Genomic DNA, 22,771 nt, shown 5'->3' with positions numbered 1-22,771 from the left:
GAACCCAGGCATCCAATGTGGTCCCAGCTTTTGGATAGCAGCATTAACCAGCAGGTGCTAATGTAGCTAGATCAACTTAATGATTTTTATATACTGATCCTGAGTTTGGACTGTATCTGTCACTTGTGAAATAGAATCAGATTTCAGTTTACAAGCTTATCCCTAATTTCTACCCACACATAAAAACAATAAAACAAACATCTGAATGAGTTGAAGACTACAACTGGAACTAGAAGCTTGCTCACAATGGAAATCAAGCTATAAAAGAACGTCACAGTAAACACATAGTTTTTTCTTTGTCTATAGTGCTGACCCTGTTCTATCTGCTTCAAGGGAACAGATTTAGCTGTAAAACTCTGGATAGAAGCCCATATAAGAGGCCTGGGGAAAAGGGTAGTAGCCAATGAAGGAGAAAGACAAAAATTGGGGTTAAGCCTATTGCCACTGAAAATCATACAGATTGCTGTAATAAAGGTCTCATCAAACAGGCATAGAGGATGTATCCATTCCAATAAGGGCTATGTGCATTAACCATGGCTTTACCTGATCTACCTGAATGGCCCTGAATTCACTTTTCTCATTTATCAACCTCATTCAAGATTCATTTGGCTGCTGATAGGGTTGTTATAAGAGACACCATGGCCAATCAACAAAAGTAATCTCACTTTACAGTTTAGATACTATGTAGATGTTTTCACAGAATGTAAGGCAGCTGGCAAAAGTACTTGTAAAGTGAAGAGATAAAATAAGTAGTTATGTGACATAAGTCGCCATAGGACATAAAGGCCTAGGAAAGATCAGGTTTGAAATTCAAGTTGAGGAGAGTGATAGAGTGGGGCAACCACAGCTGGGTCAACCAAAGCTGTAGAAATTCATAGTAACAAGAAAAGGAGCTAACTTTATTGAGCTCTTAATTTTGTGCTAGGCATTTTACATGTATTTGCCCAGGTTCCTCAAAATAATCATAAAAAAAAGATAGTATTAGTTACATATTTACACTGAAGACAGAAGCAAAGTAACTTCACCAACATTTTACAAATATTATGTAACAGAGTTGGGATTTGAACCCAGTTTCATCCCCAATATCTTGGGTTCCTAACGATTTACCTATTGTGATTATTGTCTGTAACATATAGGTGGAAACTGACTGTGATATTGACAGAAAATTGGATTTGGAGGACAACTTTCTCTCAAACCAAGGAAGACTGATTAGAATTCTGGTTTCCAGTGCAGAGAGAGATGTGGAGGTATCCAGAGACTGGTCTAGTATTCACTATCCATTTGTCAAATGACCCTAGATGGACTGTATCATTCTGCATAGCAATTTTCTCAACTATCAAAATAAACAGGACGATTTCTACTCCTTTCTTTAATTGGGAAAACTGATGGAAGTGAATATACATCAACATTTTAGGAGAAAGCTACTTCAACATCAGTGGATCACCAGCTGGTTGGGGTGTGGAAAGATGTGAAATGACACGTGACTAAATTCTGTTGATTAAAAATGACCTTTGTGAGTTTGCAGAGGTCATGTATGAAGCTACACACCCTGAGGTATTCTTTTCTACCTCGCGCTACTCTAAGATTGGAATGCAAATCTAGGTACAACATTTCATCCCGAAATTTTATCCTTTAAATTCAGACACATTCCCGAGTGTTATAACAAAGCTAAGTTATAAACTTAAGTTATAACAAAAAACCTAGAGGTTATGATGAAAAATGCATCTCACCAGACTAGCAGTGGGATTGATTCTCTTTGTCTCCACTTTCTTCTCTGATGTCAACTTGCTGACTGATTCCTGAGCCATTTTCAGTCTGAAATAGAAGTATAAAACAAGAAGGAGAAAGGAGGAAAATAAAAAGAACAGATACGAGGAGAGAAGAGAAAGAAAGAATAAAAAATAAAAAAGAAAGAATAAGGAAGACATCAGGTTAAACAAAAATACAAGCACTTTTGAATGAACAAATCTGCAGTTTAAAAATATAGGAATGTTTTTTAATGCTTTTTATTAAATTCAAACTCTAATTAGGTGTGAAAACTTCTCCTTTGCTTTATCAAAACAGTTTTTCTCCCACTGGCTGAGATCTAAGTTATAATGAGAAGTCTGTGTTTTGTGACTAATGTGGTAGTTACTGATGAATGAATACGATGTGCATATAGCATTGTTCACTTCAGTGCTGTCTAGCTTGTGAGTCACTAAGCAGATAATACTGAAACAATTTTGAAAATTGAAGTTCTAAGGAAATATGAAAACTACAAATGTAAAAATTCTCCAACTCACCTCAATTGAGCAAAAAGACAACTTACAGATTGGAGAAAATATCTGTAAATAATGTATCTGATAAGGGGCTTATATTCATAATACCTGAAGAACTCTTAACAATTCAAATTAAAAAAAGCTAATTACTGTCCCTCAAAAAAATTGATAAAGCATTTGAATAGACATTTCTCCAAAGATAACATATGAATTGTCAATAAGTATGTGAAAAAGTGTTCAATACCATTAATTATCAAGTAAATACAAATTAAAACCAAAAGTAGATATTACTTCACACCCACTAGAATGGTTAGTATCAAAAAGAAAGACATAACAAGAATGTTAAAAGTAAGAATGAGGAGAAACTGAAACCCTTATTACATCACTAATGGCATTTTTGAATGTTACAATCACTTTGAAAAATACAAGGGGTCTTCAAAAATTTATGGAAAATGTGTATTATGAAAAAAACTATGCCCGAACTTCAAATATCTTCACAGTAAAATAAACTCATTCTTTCATTCCATTTTTCTACAAGTTTTTGGAATCCTTTCCTAGTTTGGTAGTTTCTAAAAGTGTTAAACATAGAGTTACCATATGACCCAGCAATTCCACTGCTAGGTGAATAAAAAATATGTATAACCAAGAAAATCTAAACATATGTATATTCAAAAAATTGCATATTAATGTTGATAGCAGCATTACTTATCATAGCCATAAGCAGGAACAACCTAAATATCCATCAATGGATGAATGAATAAGCAAAATACAGTATATCCATTCCATGCTAAGTGAAAGAAACCAGTTATAAAAGAAATACAGATGATTCCATTTACAGGTTGAGAATCACTAAACAAAAGTCTAAAATCTGAAATGTTCCCAAATCTGAAACTTTTTGAGCACATACATGACACCACAAGTAGAAAATTCCACACTCAGCCTCATGTTACAAGTTGTAGTCAAAATGCTTCAGTGTAAAAATATGTACTGTACAAAATTACTTTCAGTCTATGTATATAAGATACATATAAAACATAAATAAATTTTGCGCATAATGTCTTCCAGGTACATTTATCTTGTCACGAATGACATGATTTTACCCCTTGTAAGGCTGAGTAATATTTTATTGTGTATATATATATACACACCATATTTTCTTTATCTGTTCATCTGATGTGGGATATCTAGGTTGTTTCCATAGCTTAGCTACTGTGAATAATGCTGCAGTGAATATGGAAGTGCAGATATTTCTTCACATACTGATTTCACGTCCTTTGAATGTATGTTTAGAAGTAGGATTGCTGGATCATGTGGTAATTCTAGTTTTAGTTTTTTGAGAAATGTTATCTTCCACCTTTTTTTTTTAATACAAAGCTATTTTAACAGGTCTGTGGTAGTATCACGCTGTGGTTTTAATTTGGATTTCCCTGATGATTAGTAATGATGAACACTTTTGATTTATCTGTGGGCCATTTGTATGTCTTCTTTTCAGAAGCATCTACTTATGCCTTTTGGCTATTTTTTATTGAGTTGTTGCTATTGAGGTTGTTTGAATTTCTTATATATTTTCGGTGTTTGCCCCTTATAAGGTTGCAAATATTTTCTCACAATCTATGAGTTGTCTTCCACTCTATTAATTGTTTCTTTTACTTTGTAGAATCTTTTTAGTTTGATACAATCCCATTTGTTTATTTTTGCTTACGTTGCCTGTGGTTTTAAGTGCATGTCTAAGAACTCTTTGCTTAGACCAATGTAGACCAAAATAAACTTCTATTCATAGACACAGAGCTTTCACTGTGGCAACATATGCAATTAGAATTGGAAACAATCTAATGATTAGGTCCATTAGAGTAATGGATATATGATAATAGCAAATAATAACTAACAATTATTATAATAGCAAATAATAACTAACACTTATTGGATAATAAATCTGTGCCAGATTTAGTTCTACCTGTTTTATGTAAATTAATTTTTTTGAGAGATTTTTTGCTATGCGGTGTGTGCACTTGCTGGAGAGAGAGACAGAAAGCAAGAAATCACACCCAGGAGACTGGTCGTGCCACAGTTACTCCTCCTCCATTCTCCTCACAGGATGTTGGGCATTCATGCACATGCACCTGGTATGAGTTTCAAGCCACCAGGTCCAGGATTCGAACTGAGGCTGACCATGCGGGAGTCCAGTGCCTTAACTACTACACCATCTGCTGGCCCCTAAACCATTTATTACAACAACTCTGTGAGATAGAAAATTTTATTATTCCTAGTTTATAGGCCTTAACCCTGATGCAATGCTGCCTATGTAATATACTCTTTAAATGATATGTTATAACTGTGAACAGATATTATTGCAGATCTATGCATTCAACAATCATGGATATTGGAAATAAGATATTGACAAAGTAAAGAACCCTGCAGAGTTATACGGAGAAGAAGCCATTTAGCATGATGATTAAGAGCTCAGGCTCCAGAGCCCAACTGCGGGATTAATTCTCAGCCCCACTCAACAAATGTTAGCTATTATTGCTACTGTGCATCTAGTATACTATATTAAATAGCACCCACAAAACTAATTGTTCACAGTTGCTTGCCTATTATGTGAACATATATACAAACAGCTATCTATATTAATATGCACATACATAGCACACATACGTATGAGTATCAAAACTGATCAGAAAGATACTACTTTCTTGATAGAGGTTATTGATAAAAAGATAGGGGAAGAGAATGGGACTGGAGTTAATGTGTCAGATATCTTTACCTATAATGTTTCTTTTTTTAAAATTAAAAACATCTTAAAGTGTGGGCACAGTAGGTGGTGTCATGGTTAAGGTGCTAGATTCCCACATGTCTGAGCCACAGCTTGAGTCCCAGACTCAGTGGCTTGAAAATCATGCTGAGAATATGTGCATTCTGTGCCCAAAATCCTGAGAGGAGAATGGAGGAGAAGGAACTGCAGTGGCCATCCTGCTGGGGGATGATTTCTCACTTTACCTCTTTCTGTCTCTCTCTGGCAAACATACAAGTCCTATGGCAAAATGAAAAAAAAAAATCAAAGAAACAAAAAAAACTTAACATGTTAGTAGTTACAATTTTAGTGGTAGGAACATGGGTGGATATTATCCTTTATATCTTTCTTTACACTTAAAATTTCTTCAAAAATCTTTTTGAAGTATTGAATATTTAAAGATATACCAAACTCAAGAGAGTTGAAAGAAATTAGTATGCATTTTCTGCAGGGCCTCAGCTAAAAATCTTTTGTTGGATACTTATCACATATTTGTTAACGTCTACAAGTGGCTGAGTGGCTTAGCACTTCACTTAGCTAATTTTACACAACATGCATTCTTAGTGATCCAAACTCCCTGCCTACATGCACAGGTTTGTTACAATGAATACAACATGCTGGCTTGTGCTCTGGAAAATAAATAAAAATGAGACCAGGACAAAGATGAGCAATGATTTATATAACCCGAGAGGAAATATATTTGAAGGCTACTCTGCATTTCTCAATACTGACACAGGTTTGAGTGTATACACCACACTATCGACTAAACTTTTCCATTGCAGCGGTAACTGAAGCTAAATTCACACAAGAAAGGAATACACCAAAAGAATCAAATTCAGGTTAAACTAGACTGGAGATTCTGAATATTAAGAGAGTTGCCAATCAAACGATGGTGTTGTAAAAGAAGACACAACTTGTAGCTGTTAACACTTCCTATTTTCTCTTTAACCAGACTTGATTTCAAAGAAAGCACTCACTAGTGAACTTGTAATAGCAGTGAGATGATTAGGAATTACTATTTCTCTCCAGCCAGCCCCCTAGACTTCAAAAAAACTTTTTGGGGCCATCACATGCTTTAGTATTTAAACTTTTCATCTTTAAATTGTTGTCTCTTTTTTTTTCAAAGTTGCTTTTCACTATGCTTCTGTTTAGCTCCTCCTCCCCCAAGGCCCCCATGCCTTAGCAGCTGCAACTAACACTACACAGCATCTGGACATCCAGGGTGATGGGGTAGTTGGGGTATGAAGGCATGGGGGATGAAAGCCAACCTATAGATCTGTCCCTACTGCACACCTTTCTGATGGAGGCTGTTCTGTAGCCTCTGCAGTATGTACACACACATGTACACATACACACACACACACACTTTCTAGGACAATTCTGATCTCAATGATTCTATCCTGCTCTTCTGCAAATGTTTTCATTCAATTACACCTACATAGTTTTTCCCTTTCACAGGGTACTCTTAAAAAAGGAATGGGAGGAATCTTAAGTTACACCAAGTGGTTTCACCATCTAATTCTATCTTTGCCAGTCATTAGAAGATGTGGCGCAAGTTAACTCTTCTAAATTTCAATTTCCTTACATATACAGTGGAGGTTAATATCAACCTCATGATAACACTTTGAGGCTAAAATGAATGAATGAATGAATGTATATAAAACACCTAGCATACCATTACTGAATCTTCCATCAGAGATAAAAGAATTCCTTAAGAATGCATTACACAACAGCTCCTGGCCACACCCTAAGCAAGTAGCACTGTTAGCTAAGTGCTACCTTGCAGTAATATCATTTAGCTGTATCTTGAAGATAAACCAAATCAATCAATGCTACTGGGTCACTGGAAAAGTCAAGATATATTTTTTTTTCTGTTTTTCTATATAAAAATGCATCATGACTTTTCTGATGACCCAATATTATCCTGAGATTCAGCAAACCAAGGAACTTACCTCAATTTTTCTGATCTGAACAGATTCTAAAAGTCATGTCCACAAGCTAACCTTGATGCAAGTATGACAAAACTTTCTCAACTAAATAAGAGAAATTATTTAAGCTTCAAAACAAAGGTTCTACCTGCTTTCTTATATTTTTTTCCCCTAAATTTCCTGGACATAAGTATTATCCATAAAATTTAAACTTAACATATTATAGAACTTCTAAGTAAATTTTGCCATATTAAACTTGCCTTTCTGATAATCAAGATAATGCTTCTTACAGAAACTTTAAATATATTAGTGTTTAAAAATTACACTTTAAAATTTATACCATATATTTTTAAATGTAAAAAAAAGTAAGAACCACTGGATATTAAAACATTTTTTCTCAGAATATAGTCAAGACATAATTTGATCAGATAATGCAAATCAAAACTCTTAACTACACTGGAAGATCCAGAAGGGTAGAAATGGTGATTATCCTTTTACTGCTTATCTCTAACCCTTGATATAGGAGCTGGCACACATATGCATGCCATAAGAAATTATTAAATGCAGGAACCAGCAGTTAGCGTAATGGCTATGTTGCTGGACTCCCACATAGCCGACCGCGGTTTGTGTCCCAGACTCGGTGGCTTAAAACTCACGCCGGGCGCGTGTGCGTACGTGCCCAAGATCCCGAGAGGAGAATGGAGGAGAAGGGATTGTGGCGTGGCCATCCCTCCTGGGGGGTGATTTCTCGCTTTCTGTCTCTATGTCTCTCTCTATCTGGCAAGCACATGTGCCCTACAGCGAAAACCTCTCCAAAAAAAAAAAAAGAAATTATTAAATGAATGCACACTTCCAAAACAAAATTACTGAAAAAATCTTTTGCTTTCCTGAAGTACTGCTTATTTGAGTTTTTTAAATTTGCCAAGTCCATGAGGCTTCAAAGGCATGCAACCTGGGCAATCACACAAGGCACCTTGGTTAAATGCTTTGCTACTACTTTCTTGAAATTTGTCATTTTTGAACATGGGGCCTCACAATTATGTAGTTGTTTCTGCTTGAGCTTTTCCAGGACATTTGAAAGTCATCTCATTATTATTTCTAAAAAATTTGCCAGAGGGTGCATGCGCTCACCAGAGACAGAGAAAGGAGAGGGAAAGTGAGAAAGCACCCTCTCAAAGAATGATTACTCCACAATCTCTTCTCCTCTGTTTCTCCTTTTGGGATTTTAGTCACACGCACATTCATGACCTGCATGTTTATCAAGTCACTGAGTCTGGGACTTGAACCAAGCAGTTGGCCATGTGGGATACCACCTTAACCACTACACCATGGGCTGGCCCAAAAGTCATTTCATTAAGACAGGGGAACATTTTCCAACTGTTTTGCCAATGTACATTTATTACACACACAAAAAAGGTAAATGAATTGACACCTCCTTCTCTCTTCCTTGAATTTCATTTCAGTGTTCTTTTATCTTACTATGTTGTGATCATTTTAGATAAATGTCTTTCACACTAGTCTAGAGCTTCTCCAAAGCAGGGGATAACTGCAAAGATGACTCCATTGTCTCTTTTATCAGCATCATGTACACAACCTGGCATATGGTAAGTGAGCATAAATGTTGAATAAATAAATACATGACCATAAATAATTAGTCTCTATAAAAATGAAGAAATTATGAAGTCCATTAAAATATAAAATCTCTTAAATCTAATGTAAATACCGTATGATTTCACCAATGCTCAAGAATGATCCTGTGAGGCCAGCAGGTGGTGTGGTGGTTAAGGTGCTAGACTCCCACACGGTGGACTGCAGTTCAAGTCCCAGACCTGGTGATTGCTTTCCCATTTTCTCTCTCCCTCTCTGGTGTGCACATGTACCCTATATCAAATTAAAATAATAATAATAAATAAATAAAATTAAATAAGTAATTCTTAAAAATATAAAACACTGATCCTGTAAAATACAAACCAACAAATTCTTACCAGCTTCTCTGGATGTCTTTAACATTGGAATTCACATTAGGTTTGGAGGACTGAACTGTTTTCAGTTGGTTTTATATTATATGTATAAAAAAATGTTTAAAATGTTACAATGTTCTTATGATCTATTATAGCTGTCTTATACTATAGCAGAGCATACAGGTAAAAAAAATTGCTTTGATTTGATAAAAGGTTGATGGTTGAGCTGTCTGTCTACATTATATATCTATTTATCTATCTTTATTTTGTTGTGTTCTTCAAAATCTGTGGGCAAAGTGTCATAGGCCTGCCAGAAAGCTGCAGTGGTTGCTGTTGTGGACACATTAAATTCACTGAGGATCAGTTATGTGGCAAATATATGGGAAAGGAACACAGGCTGCAAGATCACCATTTGGTCAACCTCTGAGATTTTAAATAAATTTCAATTCAGTTTTAATCAGTCACAGGTGGTTTAAATAAAGTTGAATTTAGATGTTATCATTTGTAAACATAGAAATTTCACACAAGAATTCAAATTTCTGGCCATCTTTATAAAATTGAAAGGTATGGCAACAGTGAGTGACATCACTGTGTGATGGCAATTGGATGGGGTAGGAGCGCCTCAGTGTGTGGTACTTACTACCATCCTGATCACATCTGCAGCCCTGAGGCTGTCGGGCACTGCCCTCTAGCAGCTTGCTAGCAGAGTTGTTTTTCTTACACCCAGCACACTTCACTCATTTTTGTTGTTTCTATTTTTAGCTTCTCATAGTTTTCCTTATGGAGGTCTTTAACTTCTTTGGTTAGATATATACCTAGGCATCTTACACTTTTTGTGGCTACAAAGTATGTAAATGGAATTACTTTTTTCAGTTCTATCTCAATCTCCTGCTGTTTGTATATAGAAACACTATAGATTTCTGTATGCTGATTTTGTATCCTGCAACTTTACCTTATTCATTGACTACTTCCAGGAATTTTTTCATGGATACCACTGGATTTTCTATGTCAGTCATGTCATCTGCAAATAGAGATAATTTCACCTCTTTTCCTATTTGAAAGCCTTTTATTTTGTTCTCTTTTCTGATTGTATTGGCGAGGACTTCCAGGACTATATCAAAAAGGAGTAGAGAAAGTGGCATCCTTTTCTTGTACCAGTTTTTAGCAGAAAGGCTTTCAGCTTTTCCCCATTCAGGATGATGTTAGCTATGGGTTTTTCATAGATAGCTTTAATTGTGTTGAGAAATGACCCTTCTATGCCAATTTTGCTGAGAGTCCTGATCATGAAGGGATGTTGTACCTTATCAAATGCTTTTTCTGCATCAATTGATATGATCATATGGATTTTATCTTTCTTTCTCTTAATATGGTGTATTACATTTATGGTTTTCCGTATGTTGAACGAACACTGCATCCCTGGAAGAAAATCTACCTGATCAGTTTGTATGATCTTTTTTATATGTTGTTGGATACAATTTGCTAGTATCTTGTTGAGAATTTTTGCATCTATATTCAGAGATATTGTTTTATAGTTTTCTTTCCTTGTTCTGTCCTTGTCTGTTTTAAGGATAAGGGTGATGGAGATATCACAGAATGAATTCGGGAGAGTTCCACCCTTTTGGATCTTTAGAAATAACTTGAGCAGAATGCAGTTAACTATTCTTTAAAAGTTTTGTAGACTTTAGAAGTAAAGCCATCAGGACCAGGGCTTTTCTTTGTTGGGAGGTTATTTATTACTGATTCAGTCTCCTGGATTGTTATGGCCCTATTCACACTTTCTACATCCTCCTGACTCAATCTCGGTAGATTATATGTGTTCAGAAATTTGTCCATCTCATCCAGAAAGGTGAGATAGAAAAATATTTTAGGCTTTGTGGGCCATATGGTCTCCATTCCAATGATTCAACTTTGCTGTTATACTATAAAAGCAGTCTTTTCTTTCTTTCTTTCTTTCTTTCTTTTTTTTTTTAAAAAAAAGAACAACTGGACAATGTTGTGTTCTATAAGCTCTGTTTCTAAACACTGGCAGTGGGCCCTATTTGGTTGCCAATCCCTGGACCGTAGCATGACTAAAATTCTTTAGCCTGACAAACACATCTCCCCTATTCTAAATTACTTTACCTGTCTTATCTTCTTAGACCCAGATCTGTTTTTGTACTGATAGTATGCCAGTTAAATTATTTGAAAGTCCTTGGAAAAGTCACAGAGCCTCCTGAGCATCAATTTTCTCATCTGTCAAAAGTTAGGATGAAGGGAACCAGCAGTTAGCGTAATGACTATGTCGCTGGACTCCCATGTAGTCGACCACGGTTCGCATCCCGGACCCGGTGGCTTAAAACTCATGCTGGGCGCATGTGCATGTGTGCCCAGGATCCCGAGAGGAGAATGGAGGAGAAGGGATTGCGGCGTGACCATCCCCCCTGGGGGGTGATTTTTCGCTTTCTGTCTCTATGTCCCTCTCTGTCTGTCTGGCGAGCGCATGTACCCTATAGCGAAAACCTCTACAAAAAAAAAAAAAAAGTGAGGATGATACCATATCTAAGTAGCACAGTTGCTGAGAAAATTAAGCAAAATGCTCTATGTGATTTCTTATCACGTATCCTTTCCTTCCCTTCCCTCCATGTGCTCCATGCCCCAGCCAAATGACTCACCATTCTTTGAACATGACTTTTCTCACCTCTGCAACTTGCTTTTACTGTTCCCTCAATGGCTATCTTACTCATTTCCCTGTGTCCAAATTCTTCCCATTCTTCTATTCCCAGCTTAAGTGACAAAGTCATGAAAGCTTCCTTCATCTCTCTTAGCCAGAAGTAATTGCTCTTTTCTCAAGTGAAAAAGCACTTTGTGCCTCTCTTAAGGCACTTAGGGCTTTCCATCTGAGAACTGGGTAGGTATCTTATTTCCCTTAAACCATTGGAACCACTTGAGGACAATGACCAAGCCTTATGAACACCTAGGATCCCTCCCTGTTCTTATGTCTAACCCTGGGCCATTCACTAGTCAGTTCTTACTATATATTTAAGTGACGAATGAATGACTTGCACTGGTAACTCCCCCCACACACACACACTTCAAATAGTCTAAATGTTTAGTGAGTACTGAGTTGTAAAATCATTACGTTTTGCATTTACTCGGGGGTGGGGGGGGGAGAACATTTAAAAATCTAGTTCCAGCTATTGATTAGTTGACTGATTTATAAATTAGGAGATATGGTACTTGAGAGCACCCAAGTGTGCTAAATATTTATACATGTCAGCTTAGGTACACATTCTAGGATACCTAAAAATATCTCCTTTACTTTGCCTGTAAAGAGACTGAGACTCTGAGTTACTATGTAACTTTGCTCCAAGCCTGGAATTTGCTTCTGTCTCTTAGAAGGTAAGAATGGTTTTTTCATTTCATCGAAGAAAACCTGATGGTTAGACAATTTCTACTTGATTCAATTGTGTATGGACTTGATTTTTTTTTTTTTAGAAAGACTTTTGCTATAGTACACATGTGCTTGCTGGAGAGACAGAGAGACAGAAAGCAAGAAGTCATCCCCCGAGGGGAAGGCCATGCTGCAGACCCTTCTCCTATGTTCTACTCTCAGGATTTTGGGCACGCATGCACATACTTGAGTTTCAAGCTTCTGGGCCCAGGACTCAAACCGCAGTCAGTCAATGGGAGTCTAGTGACATGATCATTATGCCATCTGTTGGTACTGGACATGTTTTATTTCTGGCCTTGATCTTGGTTCTATTTTGGCTTCTGCTCTAAATATATTTCCTCTGGAGTATCACACATAATTGCTCATGATTCCACATAGTCAAGTGCCTAGACTTGATTTTAGAGATGATATGGCAATCCCTCCAAAAGAAATCTGAAATATGGGGAAAAAGTCCTTACAAATGTGTTATAGAAAAAATATCTACTCTCAATTCATAAACACCTCATTACAATTTTTGAAAATCTTATCTTTTCTTCTTTCTCATTATGATGCATATGTTCCCTAAGGAATTATTGGGAGCCCCAACAAATTGCAATTAATGCTGAAGTCCACTGAGGAAAGTACAAATATGAGATGGGACAGTGAAGCATGTCTTCTGATGTTCCTGCCTAGTTTTTTATAGAAGTGGTTTGCAATTTTAGTTTCATATTACAACCACCTGGGGAGGGGTTTGTGTTTCTACTTAGAATGTAGAAAGCTAGGGGCCAGTTAGTGTCATGGTGGTTAAGGCACTGGACTTCCACATGGCTGACCGCAGTTTGAGTCTCAAACCTGGTAGCTTTAAAATCACAACAGGCACATGCGTGCATGCCCAAAATCCCAGGGAAAAAAATAAAATCACAACAGGCACACGCGTGCATGCCCAAAATCCCAGGGAAAAAAAAACAAGGAGAATAGATTGTGGCATGATCATCCCCATGGGGGATGAGTTCTTATTTTCCCTCTCACTGTCTCGTTCTGGTGAGCCCATGTACCCTATGGCAAAAACCTAAAAAACAAACAACAAAGTAAAACATTGAGACCAGTGGTAGAGCTTAGTGTTCCCCAGATACCACATGGATGATCACAGCTTGAATCCCAGTCCCAGTGGCTTAAAAAACATGTACATGTGTCCTATAGCAAAAGTCTCTCTAAAATAACAATGCCCCACATTCTGATAGGCTAGAGGAATGGAGGAAACGGGATTGTGGTGTGACCACATCCCATGGGTTGTTTTCTCCATCTTTCTTTTCTGTTTCTCTCTGGGGAACATGTATGCTCTCTGGTAATTAAAAAGAAAAAAAAGTAAAAAGCTGGAGAACATAATTTTTGTCCTAAAAATGAAAAGAATAATGAAAAATATATAAAATCACAGTTTTTCTTTAACCAATCAGAAAGTAGGGTTCACAGGCAGTTAGGTGAGCCACATTCAAAAAGTGACATGACTTTGCATTTAGTGCCTCAACTATTATTATAGCCTCATTTTGAGGGAGAACTTAAAACTGGGCATACTATTGGTTAGACTAAGATATCCATAGCTAAATCAAACCAATTCAGAATTCAGCCATCTCTGAGAATGAAGACATACAATGTATTTATCCTTTTGACATTCAGTTTACAGTATACAAAAGACAATGAAGGGAACCAGCAGTTAGCGTAATGGCTATGTCGCTGGACTCCCACGTAGTCGACCGCAGTTCGCGTTCCAGACCCGGTGGCTTAAAATCCACGCCGGGCACGTGTGCATGTGTGCCCAAGATCCCAAGAGGAAAATGGAGGAGAAGGGATTGCGGCGTGACCATCCCCCCTGGGGGGTGATTTCTCGCTTTCTGTCTCTCTGTCTCTCTGTCTGTCTGGCGAGCGCACACGCCCTATAGCGAAAACCTCTCCAAAAAAAAAAAAGACAATGAAATCATCATGAAGTTTATAACAGAATCATCTTCAATTAAGCTTTACTATAGGGTGTGTGCACTTGCGAGAGAGAGAGAGAGAAAGTGAGAAGTCACCATCCACCCCCAGGAAGGTGGTGGTGGTGCAATCTCTCCTGCAATTTGGGGCACTTACAGATATGTGCCTGGTATGATTTTCAAGCCTCCCAGTTTAGAAATCAAACTGTGAAGTCGGCCATGTGATATCCAGTGCCTCAACTTCCATGCCACCTGCTGACCCACTATCTTCACTTCTGACCTAAGGGATGAGCATAAAAACCAACAAGAGCCAAGTAATATATTGAGGAAGTGAGTAGTATAGAGTGCTCAGGCTGTTTTACGTTCCTCATCAGCACTGGAAAAACCAGGAGTTTTTCAAAAACTGTTTTCAAACAGTTTTCCAAAGAGCCTTAATGCTCTGCAAAGGTACTTCAAGGAGGGAAGAAGAATTGGAACCAGCAGCTGGCGCAATGGCTATGTCACTGGACTTCCATGTAGCTGACCACGGTTTGGGTCCTGGACTCGGTGGCTTACACTCACACCAGGTGCGTGTGTGTGCATGCCCAAGATCCCGAGAGGAGAATAGCAGAGAAGGGATTATGGTATGGCCATCCTCTCGGGGGATGATTTCTTGTTTTCTGTCTTTCTGGCAAGCATAGGCATCCTATAGCAAAAAACCTCTCAAAAACAAAAGCTTTTTTTTTTTTATATTGGCATTTCATATGTTTTAAAAAATTATTTCTTTCATTGTTGTTAATATTTTTTTACATACATTTTGCCAGAGAAAGACAGAGAGAGAATGTAAGCTACCATGTCTGGGACTTGATTGCAGTCGTCAGCCATGTGGGAATTCCAGTGCCTTTACCACCATGCCACCAGCAGGTCCCCTCTTATATGTTCAATTTGACCAAAAGAATTCTGTTTCTAAAAAACATGTTGGATGACCCCTAGGTATGGAATTTAATAGTAGCTATTGAAGGTTCCAGGAGGAAAGAGGGAAAAATACAACAACAACAACAAAAACCTTCTCTTAGGAGATAGACAGCCAACGAAAGTCACTTACTAAAGAATTGTCCAGGGATATCCTAGAGAAGGATGACTGGTTTAAGAAGACAAGGACTCTTATTTTTTGGAGAGGCTTTTGCTATAGGGCACGTGCACTCGCCAGAAAAACAGAGAGAGAGACAGAGAGTCAGAAAGCGAGAAATCACTCCCCAGAGGGGATGGCCACGCTGCAATCCCTTCTCCTCCATTCTTTTCTTGGGATCTTGGCATGAACACACACGTGCCCGGTGTGAATTTAAGCCACTGGATTCGGGACTTGAACTGTGGTTGACTACATGGGAGTCCAGCAACATAGCTATTATGCTAACTGCTGGTCCTGACAAGGATTCTTATAAGGATAATTCTTCTGAAATCTATAGCCAGCAGATTCCAGGTTTTGGGCTAAAATAAAACATCAAATCTACAAAAACAAAACAAAACAAAATGACACCAAAAAAACATGGCCAGCTCTACTACTCTCGTCTGCTTTCCAGACATGTTCTAAGCCTGTGAGATCATCAGTCTTTGGCAAATACTCATAGACAGACATGGTGGGGACAGATCCAGAGAAGCCAAAATGTGGGAAGTAAGTGGGGCACATGCTTACTTCCATCTCACCAAGACAGAAATTACCTCACATTTCATTATGACTCATTTTATTTATTTATATGGGTTTTGTTTGTCTTGATCTTTTTGATTGCTGCTCTATTCTACTTTCCATTTTAAAATTGCCTTGTTTTTCTTTTAATAAGTCCAGATTGAAAGTAAAATGGATTGGGACTGGCAGGCAGCATGGTGGTTAAAGGCGCTGGACTCCAACATGGTCGTCTGTGGTTCAAGTCTCAGATCTGGTCGCTTGCTTTCTCACTTATACTCTCTCTGCCTCTTTCTCTGTCTCTCTCTAGTCAAATAATAATAATAATAATAATTGAAGTTACGTAAATTATTTAGATATTAAAAAAAGAAAATAAAATGGATCTATATCTTATCATTCCCTACCTAAGACTCTTCCCAATTAATTCTCTGACTGTTTTTGGAAGAAAGATCAATTGCTCTTTCTTTTATTACCCATTCTTAATATCTATATGGATTACAAGACTATCAACCTATTAACTTCTGAAAACTCTAAATATGAGGCTAGGTTATAGTCTTAACAGAAAAGAGAAAGTGACATAGGCTGACAACAGGCATCTGAACCCAACTGGAGTCAAACTATAGCTCTGGCTGGAGTCTATATTCTTTCTAATCAGTAAGATGAATTTTATTGTTTAAAAATGGGTAAACTACAACTGAAAAAAAACACTATTCTCTCCTAAATGCCTATTGATGATATGTTAGAAGTTCTCTTAAATGATCAAATGACCCATTATTTCAGCAAGTGGAAAAGAAATACAACCTGATAATACAGCCAGTGAATAATTATTAATAAATGACTTGCTTTTATAATGTAGACAACAGTACCAAGGAAGTGAATGCAGAAACACAGAAGTAAAGTTTTAGCCTACAGGGCTACTAGCTTCAAAGAAGAAATTCTATTAGTCATCCAGCGTAGTGTGACCTCAAAACATTAATCACTGCATGGCCCAGACTGTGAATACTTCTTCATTCAAGGCATTGAGAGTAAATGACTTCGGAAATGTTGATGAATAAAGGCAAACAAAAGAGAGACACTGAAGGAATATATTCATGAGATGCAAGTTGGGATAAGCAGAAACTGACAACTGCAATGTTAGTTTCTTTAAAAGAAGACAATATCATTCATTACAAAAGAAAGAGGATCAAAATAGTCTAGAAAATGGACAAGGTCTGTTGTGTGTGCCGATAGATTAGTACAGTAATATACCTCTAAGTCAGTGAGCCACAGGGAATCCTCAAGTTCTCTAAAAAGCAGAGTGATATAAGTTGAAGGTCCAAACCACGCATCACTAGACTTATCCTAAAATGTCCAGATGCGAACCAAAATCTCTTTAACAAATACAAGAACTCTTTGTTATGATGATTCTTCTAAAATCCACGGGGGAACATGATAAAGGAACATGAGAAAAAGATGCTTTTGCCATCAGTCCAGTTAATTCTGGACAAGGGTTGTTTGAATGGTGGATAAGGTTTCTGTGGGATGGAAAAGGTATTGGTGCCTACTATCGAACGTACCTGTAAAATAAGTGACTTGCCAGTCTGAGTATCCAATATGTATTGGCTTTACAAATTTCTATTAGGGAACTGCTTCTTCTATAAGCAAATGATGTTACTTTTTATAGTCTTCTTTTAGGAGAAAAAGACTCAGAGAAGCTGAAAAAATGAGGTACCAACTTATTCTTTATTCCTTTATCAAGATCTCCTTGCAGGCTTGATCAAGCCAAGGCACAAGAAATACCAAGCAGATTTCTGGCAAGTATTAAAGTAGCTTTATGCTGGGGACCAGCAGGTGGTGTGGTGGTTAAGGCACTGGATACTCCCACATGGCCGACCAGGGTTCAAGTCCTGAATCTGGTGGCTTGCTTTCTCACTTCCTCTCCCTCTCACTGTCACCCTGTCTCTCTCTGGTCAAATTAAAAAATGAATGAGTGAATAAAATAAAATAAATAATTATTTTTAAAAAAGTAGCTTCATGCTTCAGAGAGTTCAGTATCATATGACTTATGATACTTTCAGCACAGAAGCTTGTAGGCAACACTTTAATATTTTCCTCATTAGGATTACCTGAACCACAGATGGCATGAAGGTCATAGAAACTTATTTTTAATGTGTTTTCAGAAGTATGTGGCTATGCCTGGCTATCCCTCCAGTCATTGCTTAGTGTCCTGACCCTTTTCAGTATGGCTCTATTGGCTCTATGGAGTTTATTTGGGTTTTTGATACTCAAGTATCTACAAGGTACTGTCCTAATTCATTGAATCAAACCATTTCTCGACAATCATGGAGACTGCTTGGCCACATTCACTCACTGGGTACTTCTGGATTCTTAATGTAACTGTTATACATGGTTAATAGTTATGAAATTCAATAAAATACACTCATTCTCCACTGATAAAAAATAAAACTCATTAAATCCTCAATATAAAGAAAAGCTTTTTCTTCAGTGCAGCAAGTGATGAAAAAATATCATCTACTAGTCTATGTGGAGTGTTTGCAAAGGGTAAAAAATAAAACTCAGAGCAAAAGGTCACAGACAATATGAAATAATAGTTAACCCTCAAATCATTTATCTCAAGCAGGCTGAGAGGACCAGATAATTCGGTGGATCTACTCTGCTTTTTACTCATTCTCTCTGACTTGCGACCGTGACGACCCCTATACCTCCCAACTCTTATGGCCCCCAGGACAGTGTTACTAACAGTCAGGATAAGATAAACCAGCAGGACAGTAAAACAGGTCTTAGGCTTAGAAAATTTAGTCTCATACATATCAGAATTGTATACCGAGTGTCCGCACTCTATGAAACTGATTGACTAAAGGATATAGAAACACAGTAAATGGTTGTGAATACCAGATATAGTGTGGATGAAGGGAGAGAGTCTGAGGAAGGACATTTAGAAGAAAAATAGAGAAGCAAAGCATTAATGGAACAAAGAAATGTGGTATTATCTGTTGAAGATAACTTTATACTATTATCAAGTGGGCTAGGAAGAAATGTACACATGTTAGAATATTTGCTTTGTAAGCTAAAGAACATGATTGAATGTATAAAAGAACATGAAACAAAAAAAGTGACAGTAAGAAAATGAAAAAATGTTACTTCATGATAAATTGGCCTATCATGTCTATTTCCTAGATTTGACAAGTTTCTGTACCCTATTCATAAGTTTTTTCTCTATTTACACTAAATTTCACCACCTACATGAATTAGCCACTTCATAGTTTTTGTGGGCTATCACTTGTAGTACCCAAACATACTTTAACTTCAAGTGATTAATTGCAGAACAAAGGACGCTTCCGTTTGTAGAGAGTCTCCCCAGGCCACAAGGGAGTGGAAGTGGGGAAGGGGCTCTGGACATGCCCTGGAATGCATGCTTGGTTAAAGCCAATCACTCTGCACTTGGTAGACATAACACCCCAGGCCAACCAGGCGATTTAGGTGCAGAGTGAGAGGTAACAGCATTGCATTTTCCTGTTCAGAAAGAGGCGTAAGGGAGACAGCTTAGAAACTGAAGTCGGCCCTGTGTCATAAATCTGTAAATTTAATTAAAATGCACAGCTAGTCTTTGGAAGACATTTCCAATCCTGATAATGAAGACACGCATATGCTTGTAGACGGCAACGCCCCCTCTTCGGTTTTGTAACCTATACCACCTACCATGTCTCACCAAAAACCAAAAGTGATCAGAGTCTGTTTGCACAGGTGACAAAAACAAGAGTGAGAGAACAGGGAGATTGTCTGGGGCAAGGAGCCTCTATGGCGCCCCTCAAATAATACTACCCAGGCAGCCCCCTGTTGCATCTCTGCCCAAGGCGGAAGCTGTCAGAAGACCCACAGATAAGTGATTTAGAAATATTCTAGCTGAATGAAGGAGACTTACTTTGGGTTTCCATTGTTCTCTGCCAAGCTAGAGAAATAGAGTGTGGACAGATGTTCTCTAAGGTCCTGACTTGAGATCCAAAGAGGTTTGAGGCTTGGCACAGTCACAAATCCCAAGGATCTCTGATTCCTTTTTTTTTTTTTTTTTTTAAACCTTTCTATTTAAAAAAAAAAATGAAAGTAATACAGAACAGAGAAGGTGATTGTTTTAGCCCGTTAACTAATCTTTCTTGTTCTGAGCATGTCTATACACTTTAACAAAGCTATTAAGATTTTCAGTTTCTGGACCAAAGCAAGCCACATGGGATATATTTGGGAAATTCTACCACTGAAATCTAAATAAATATCTCATATATCAGCACCAGACTGCAAATCTTGCAGTCAGTTTCAGTTCAACAAAAGAAAATATAGTGTTTATTTGTCCAACAAATACTGAGTACCTACTATATATAAGAAACTATGAGGTGCTAGAGAAAACAAAATAGGATAAGAAACGACCCTCTTCTTCCAGGGACTTATAATTTATTTCACTGAGAAAATGTCTATAACCAAATAAAAAGCAAATCATTAAATGACAAAATTGAAGACATGATCAACCCCCAGAATTTTGGAGGAAAGTTAGCTCAGAGAGATTAGAGAAAACGTCATGAAGACAGTATGTGATCACTGGTTAACATTTTTCTAGAACAGAGTCTCATACCTGTATATTACTTGAGACATAATAAATATTTTTTAAGTACGTGCTTAAATTAGTACCATAACAGCTCTTTTAAAAGTGTCTAAATTAAATGCCACAAATTGACTTCATAAAAATATGAAAATCCATGAAAGACTGGGGTGGAACAAGTGAAGGACACATAGGAAAGAAGGCAGCTAGGCTGACCCCAGCAATCATACTCTAGGTGTTGAGTTACCAAAATCCACATCTACACAATGTGCCCTTGCAGAATGTCTTCTCCCCTTTCCTTTCTAAGTAGCCGAATTCTGTTCTGCCAATGCCCAGATCATTCCCTATCTGGAATTGCAGAAATCAGGGTTGGAAGAGGCCTTTGAATTTTCTAAACCCAGTGGTTCCTAAATTTGTCTGAATATAAAAATCATCAGGGAAGTGTCCTCTCCTACCTCTAAAGCTCACTTTATATTTAAACAAGGGATGGGTGAAGCCCAGGTATTTATCAAGACAACCAAACATAGAATTTCTTCCTGCTCTGTCATCTCTGTGGGAAGCTTTCTAAAATCACAGGTTCTTAGTTCTACCCCCCTGGGATTCTGATTCAATAGATATGCTTATATTTTTGCAATGGTTTCCAGGTGATCTGGAAGATCTGGCAGGTTTGCCAGTTGCTAGTCCCCAACATTCCCTCACTGGCTTCTGAATCTTCTCTGCCACTTTCTGCCAAGAGTGGTTCTGTTTATAGCTTAAATATCTTCCCAAGGTCTTCTCTAGCTTGCATATTTATTTGGGATCATTTCCTCTTCCAAGCACTTATACCACTCGAGATCTTCAGTGTTCTCTCAATGTCATTTTGACTACATGATAAAGTCCTTCTATGTCAATAAACATGGATCATGTCTTGTGTTGGAGCATGCACCACTGAAGATACAACGAGGAACACTTTTATGTCCTAGGAACACAAAAAGTCAAATAAACTGCTAAATAAAAAGTTGGAATGAACTGAATATTGCAAGATGGAAAAACAAAACAAAAATCAAACCAAAACTATGCTGCCAAAGATCAGAAAAAAAAGTAATTCTTTTTATTCTCCCTTTTTTGGGAGATATTTTTGCTGCAGGATGCATACACTTGCTGGACAGAGAGAAAGACAGAGAGACAGAAAGCAAGAAATCACCCTCCGGGGGAAAAAGCCACTCTGCAATCCCTTCTCATCCCTTCTCCTCTTGGGATCTTAGCATGCAAGCACTCATGCCCAGCCTAAGTTTTAAGCCACTGGGTCCAGGACTCGAACCGTGATCAACTATGTGGGAGTCCAGTGACATAACCATTATGCCACCTGCTGGTCTCAAAAAATAAAAAAAAGTAATTCTATGTAGGGGGATTTCAGAAGATTTCTAGAGAAGCTAGTTTTGGAGTTTTTTAGAGATGACCATATTTTGATCATCAGGAAATAACTGGAAACAATGCAGAGTGAAGAAATTATCTAATGAGAACACAAGGCCAAGGAAGGGCTGATGTCAGAAATAGTGAGTGACCCTTATGGTGAGGGCAGGAGGAAATGAGACTGGAAAGTGAGCAGTGGAGGGTCATGCTGTAATTTGGGAGAGAATACAAAATACTAGGAAAGAGCTCAAGCTTTCTTGTGAAGAAAGAACTAGGTCCTTATCGCCATTCTGTTGATTATTAGTGAATTTGTGATGCTCACAATTTATTTACTCTCCTGTGCTTATCTGTGAAATAGCAGTAAATCTTTTCAGGGTTGCTGTGAGGATCTGATAAATTCATGTATACAAGTATCAACATGGCTAGTTCTCTTCCCTTTATTTCATGAACAATGGGAAATATACCTTTACAGAGTTAGATGCAATCTATCTTCCATTCTAGAACAATAATTGGATACAATGTTAATGAATATTAAAGAGAAAAAAAAAACATGCAATATGCAAAGAGAACAGTTAGAAGAACACTTCAATGACCCAGGTGAACGATCATGAGGTCCTGAATCAGGGAAGTGTCACTGTGAACACAAGTGACAAATAATCACTGAGGAGGCAAAACTGAGAAGACTTACTAACAATAGGTATAAAAAGAATCTTGTAGCATTAGAGATAAACTGGGTTTCCAGCTTGCATTTTGCTACTAAGAGGAGGATAAGGTTGCAACTGAAAGTTAGGGAGCTTAAGAGGAGGAAGCATTGGTT

At 37.5% G+C, this 22,771-nt stretch overlaps 1 protein-coding gene across 2 annotated transcripts in view; it reads right to left on the bottom strand.

The window, feature by feature from the left end:
- The window catches only part of FMN1 (formin 1), a 491,267-nt gene that overhangs the window by 9,264 nt on the left and 459,232 nt on the right, over nt 1-22,771 (bottom strand). For both annotated transcript variants that reach the window (XM_006141689.3, XM_006141690.3), the window contains one exon: nt 1,731-1,815. In XM_006141689.3, coding sequence (XP_006141751.1) covers nt 1,731-1,815 — 85 coding nt within the window. The remainder of the gene's footprint in view (nt 1-1,730; nt 1,816-22,771) is intronic.

The sequence above is a fragment of the Tupaia chinensis genome, unplaced genomic scaffold, assembly GCF_000334495.1.
Source record: "Tupaia chinensis unplaced genomic scaffold, TupChi_1.0 Scaffold000062_1, whole genome shotgun sequence".
NCBI lineage: Eukaryota > Metazoa > Chordata > Mammalia > Scandentia > Tupaiidae > Tupaia > Tupaia belangeri.
Note: the sequence above shows the minus strand (reverse complement) of the source record. Positions and strands in the feature narration are given on the sequence as shown.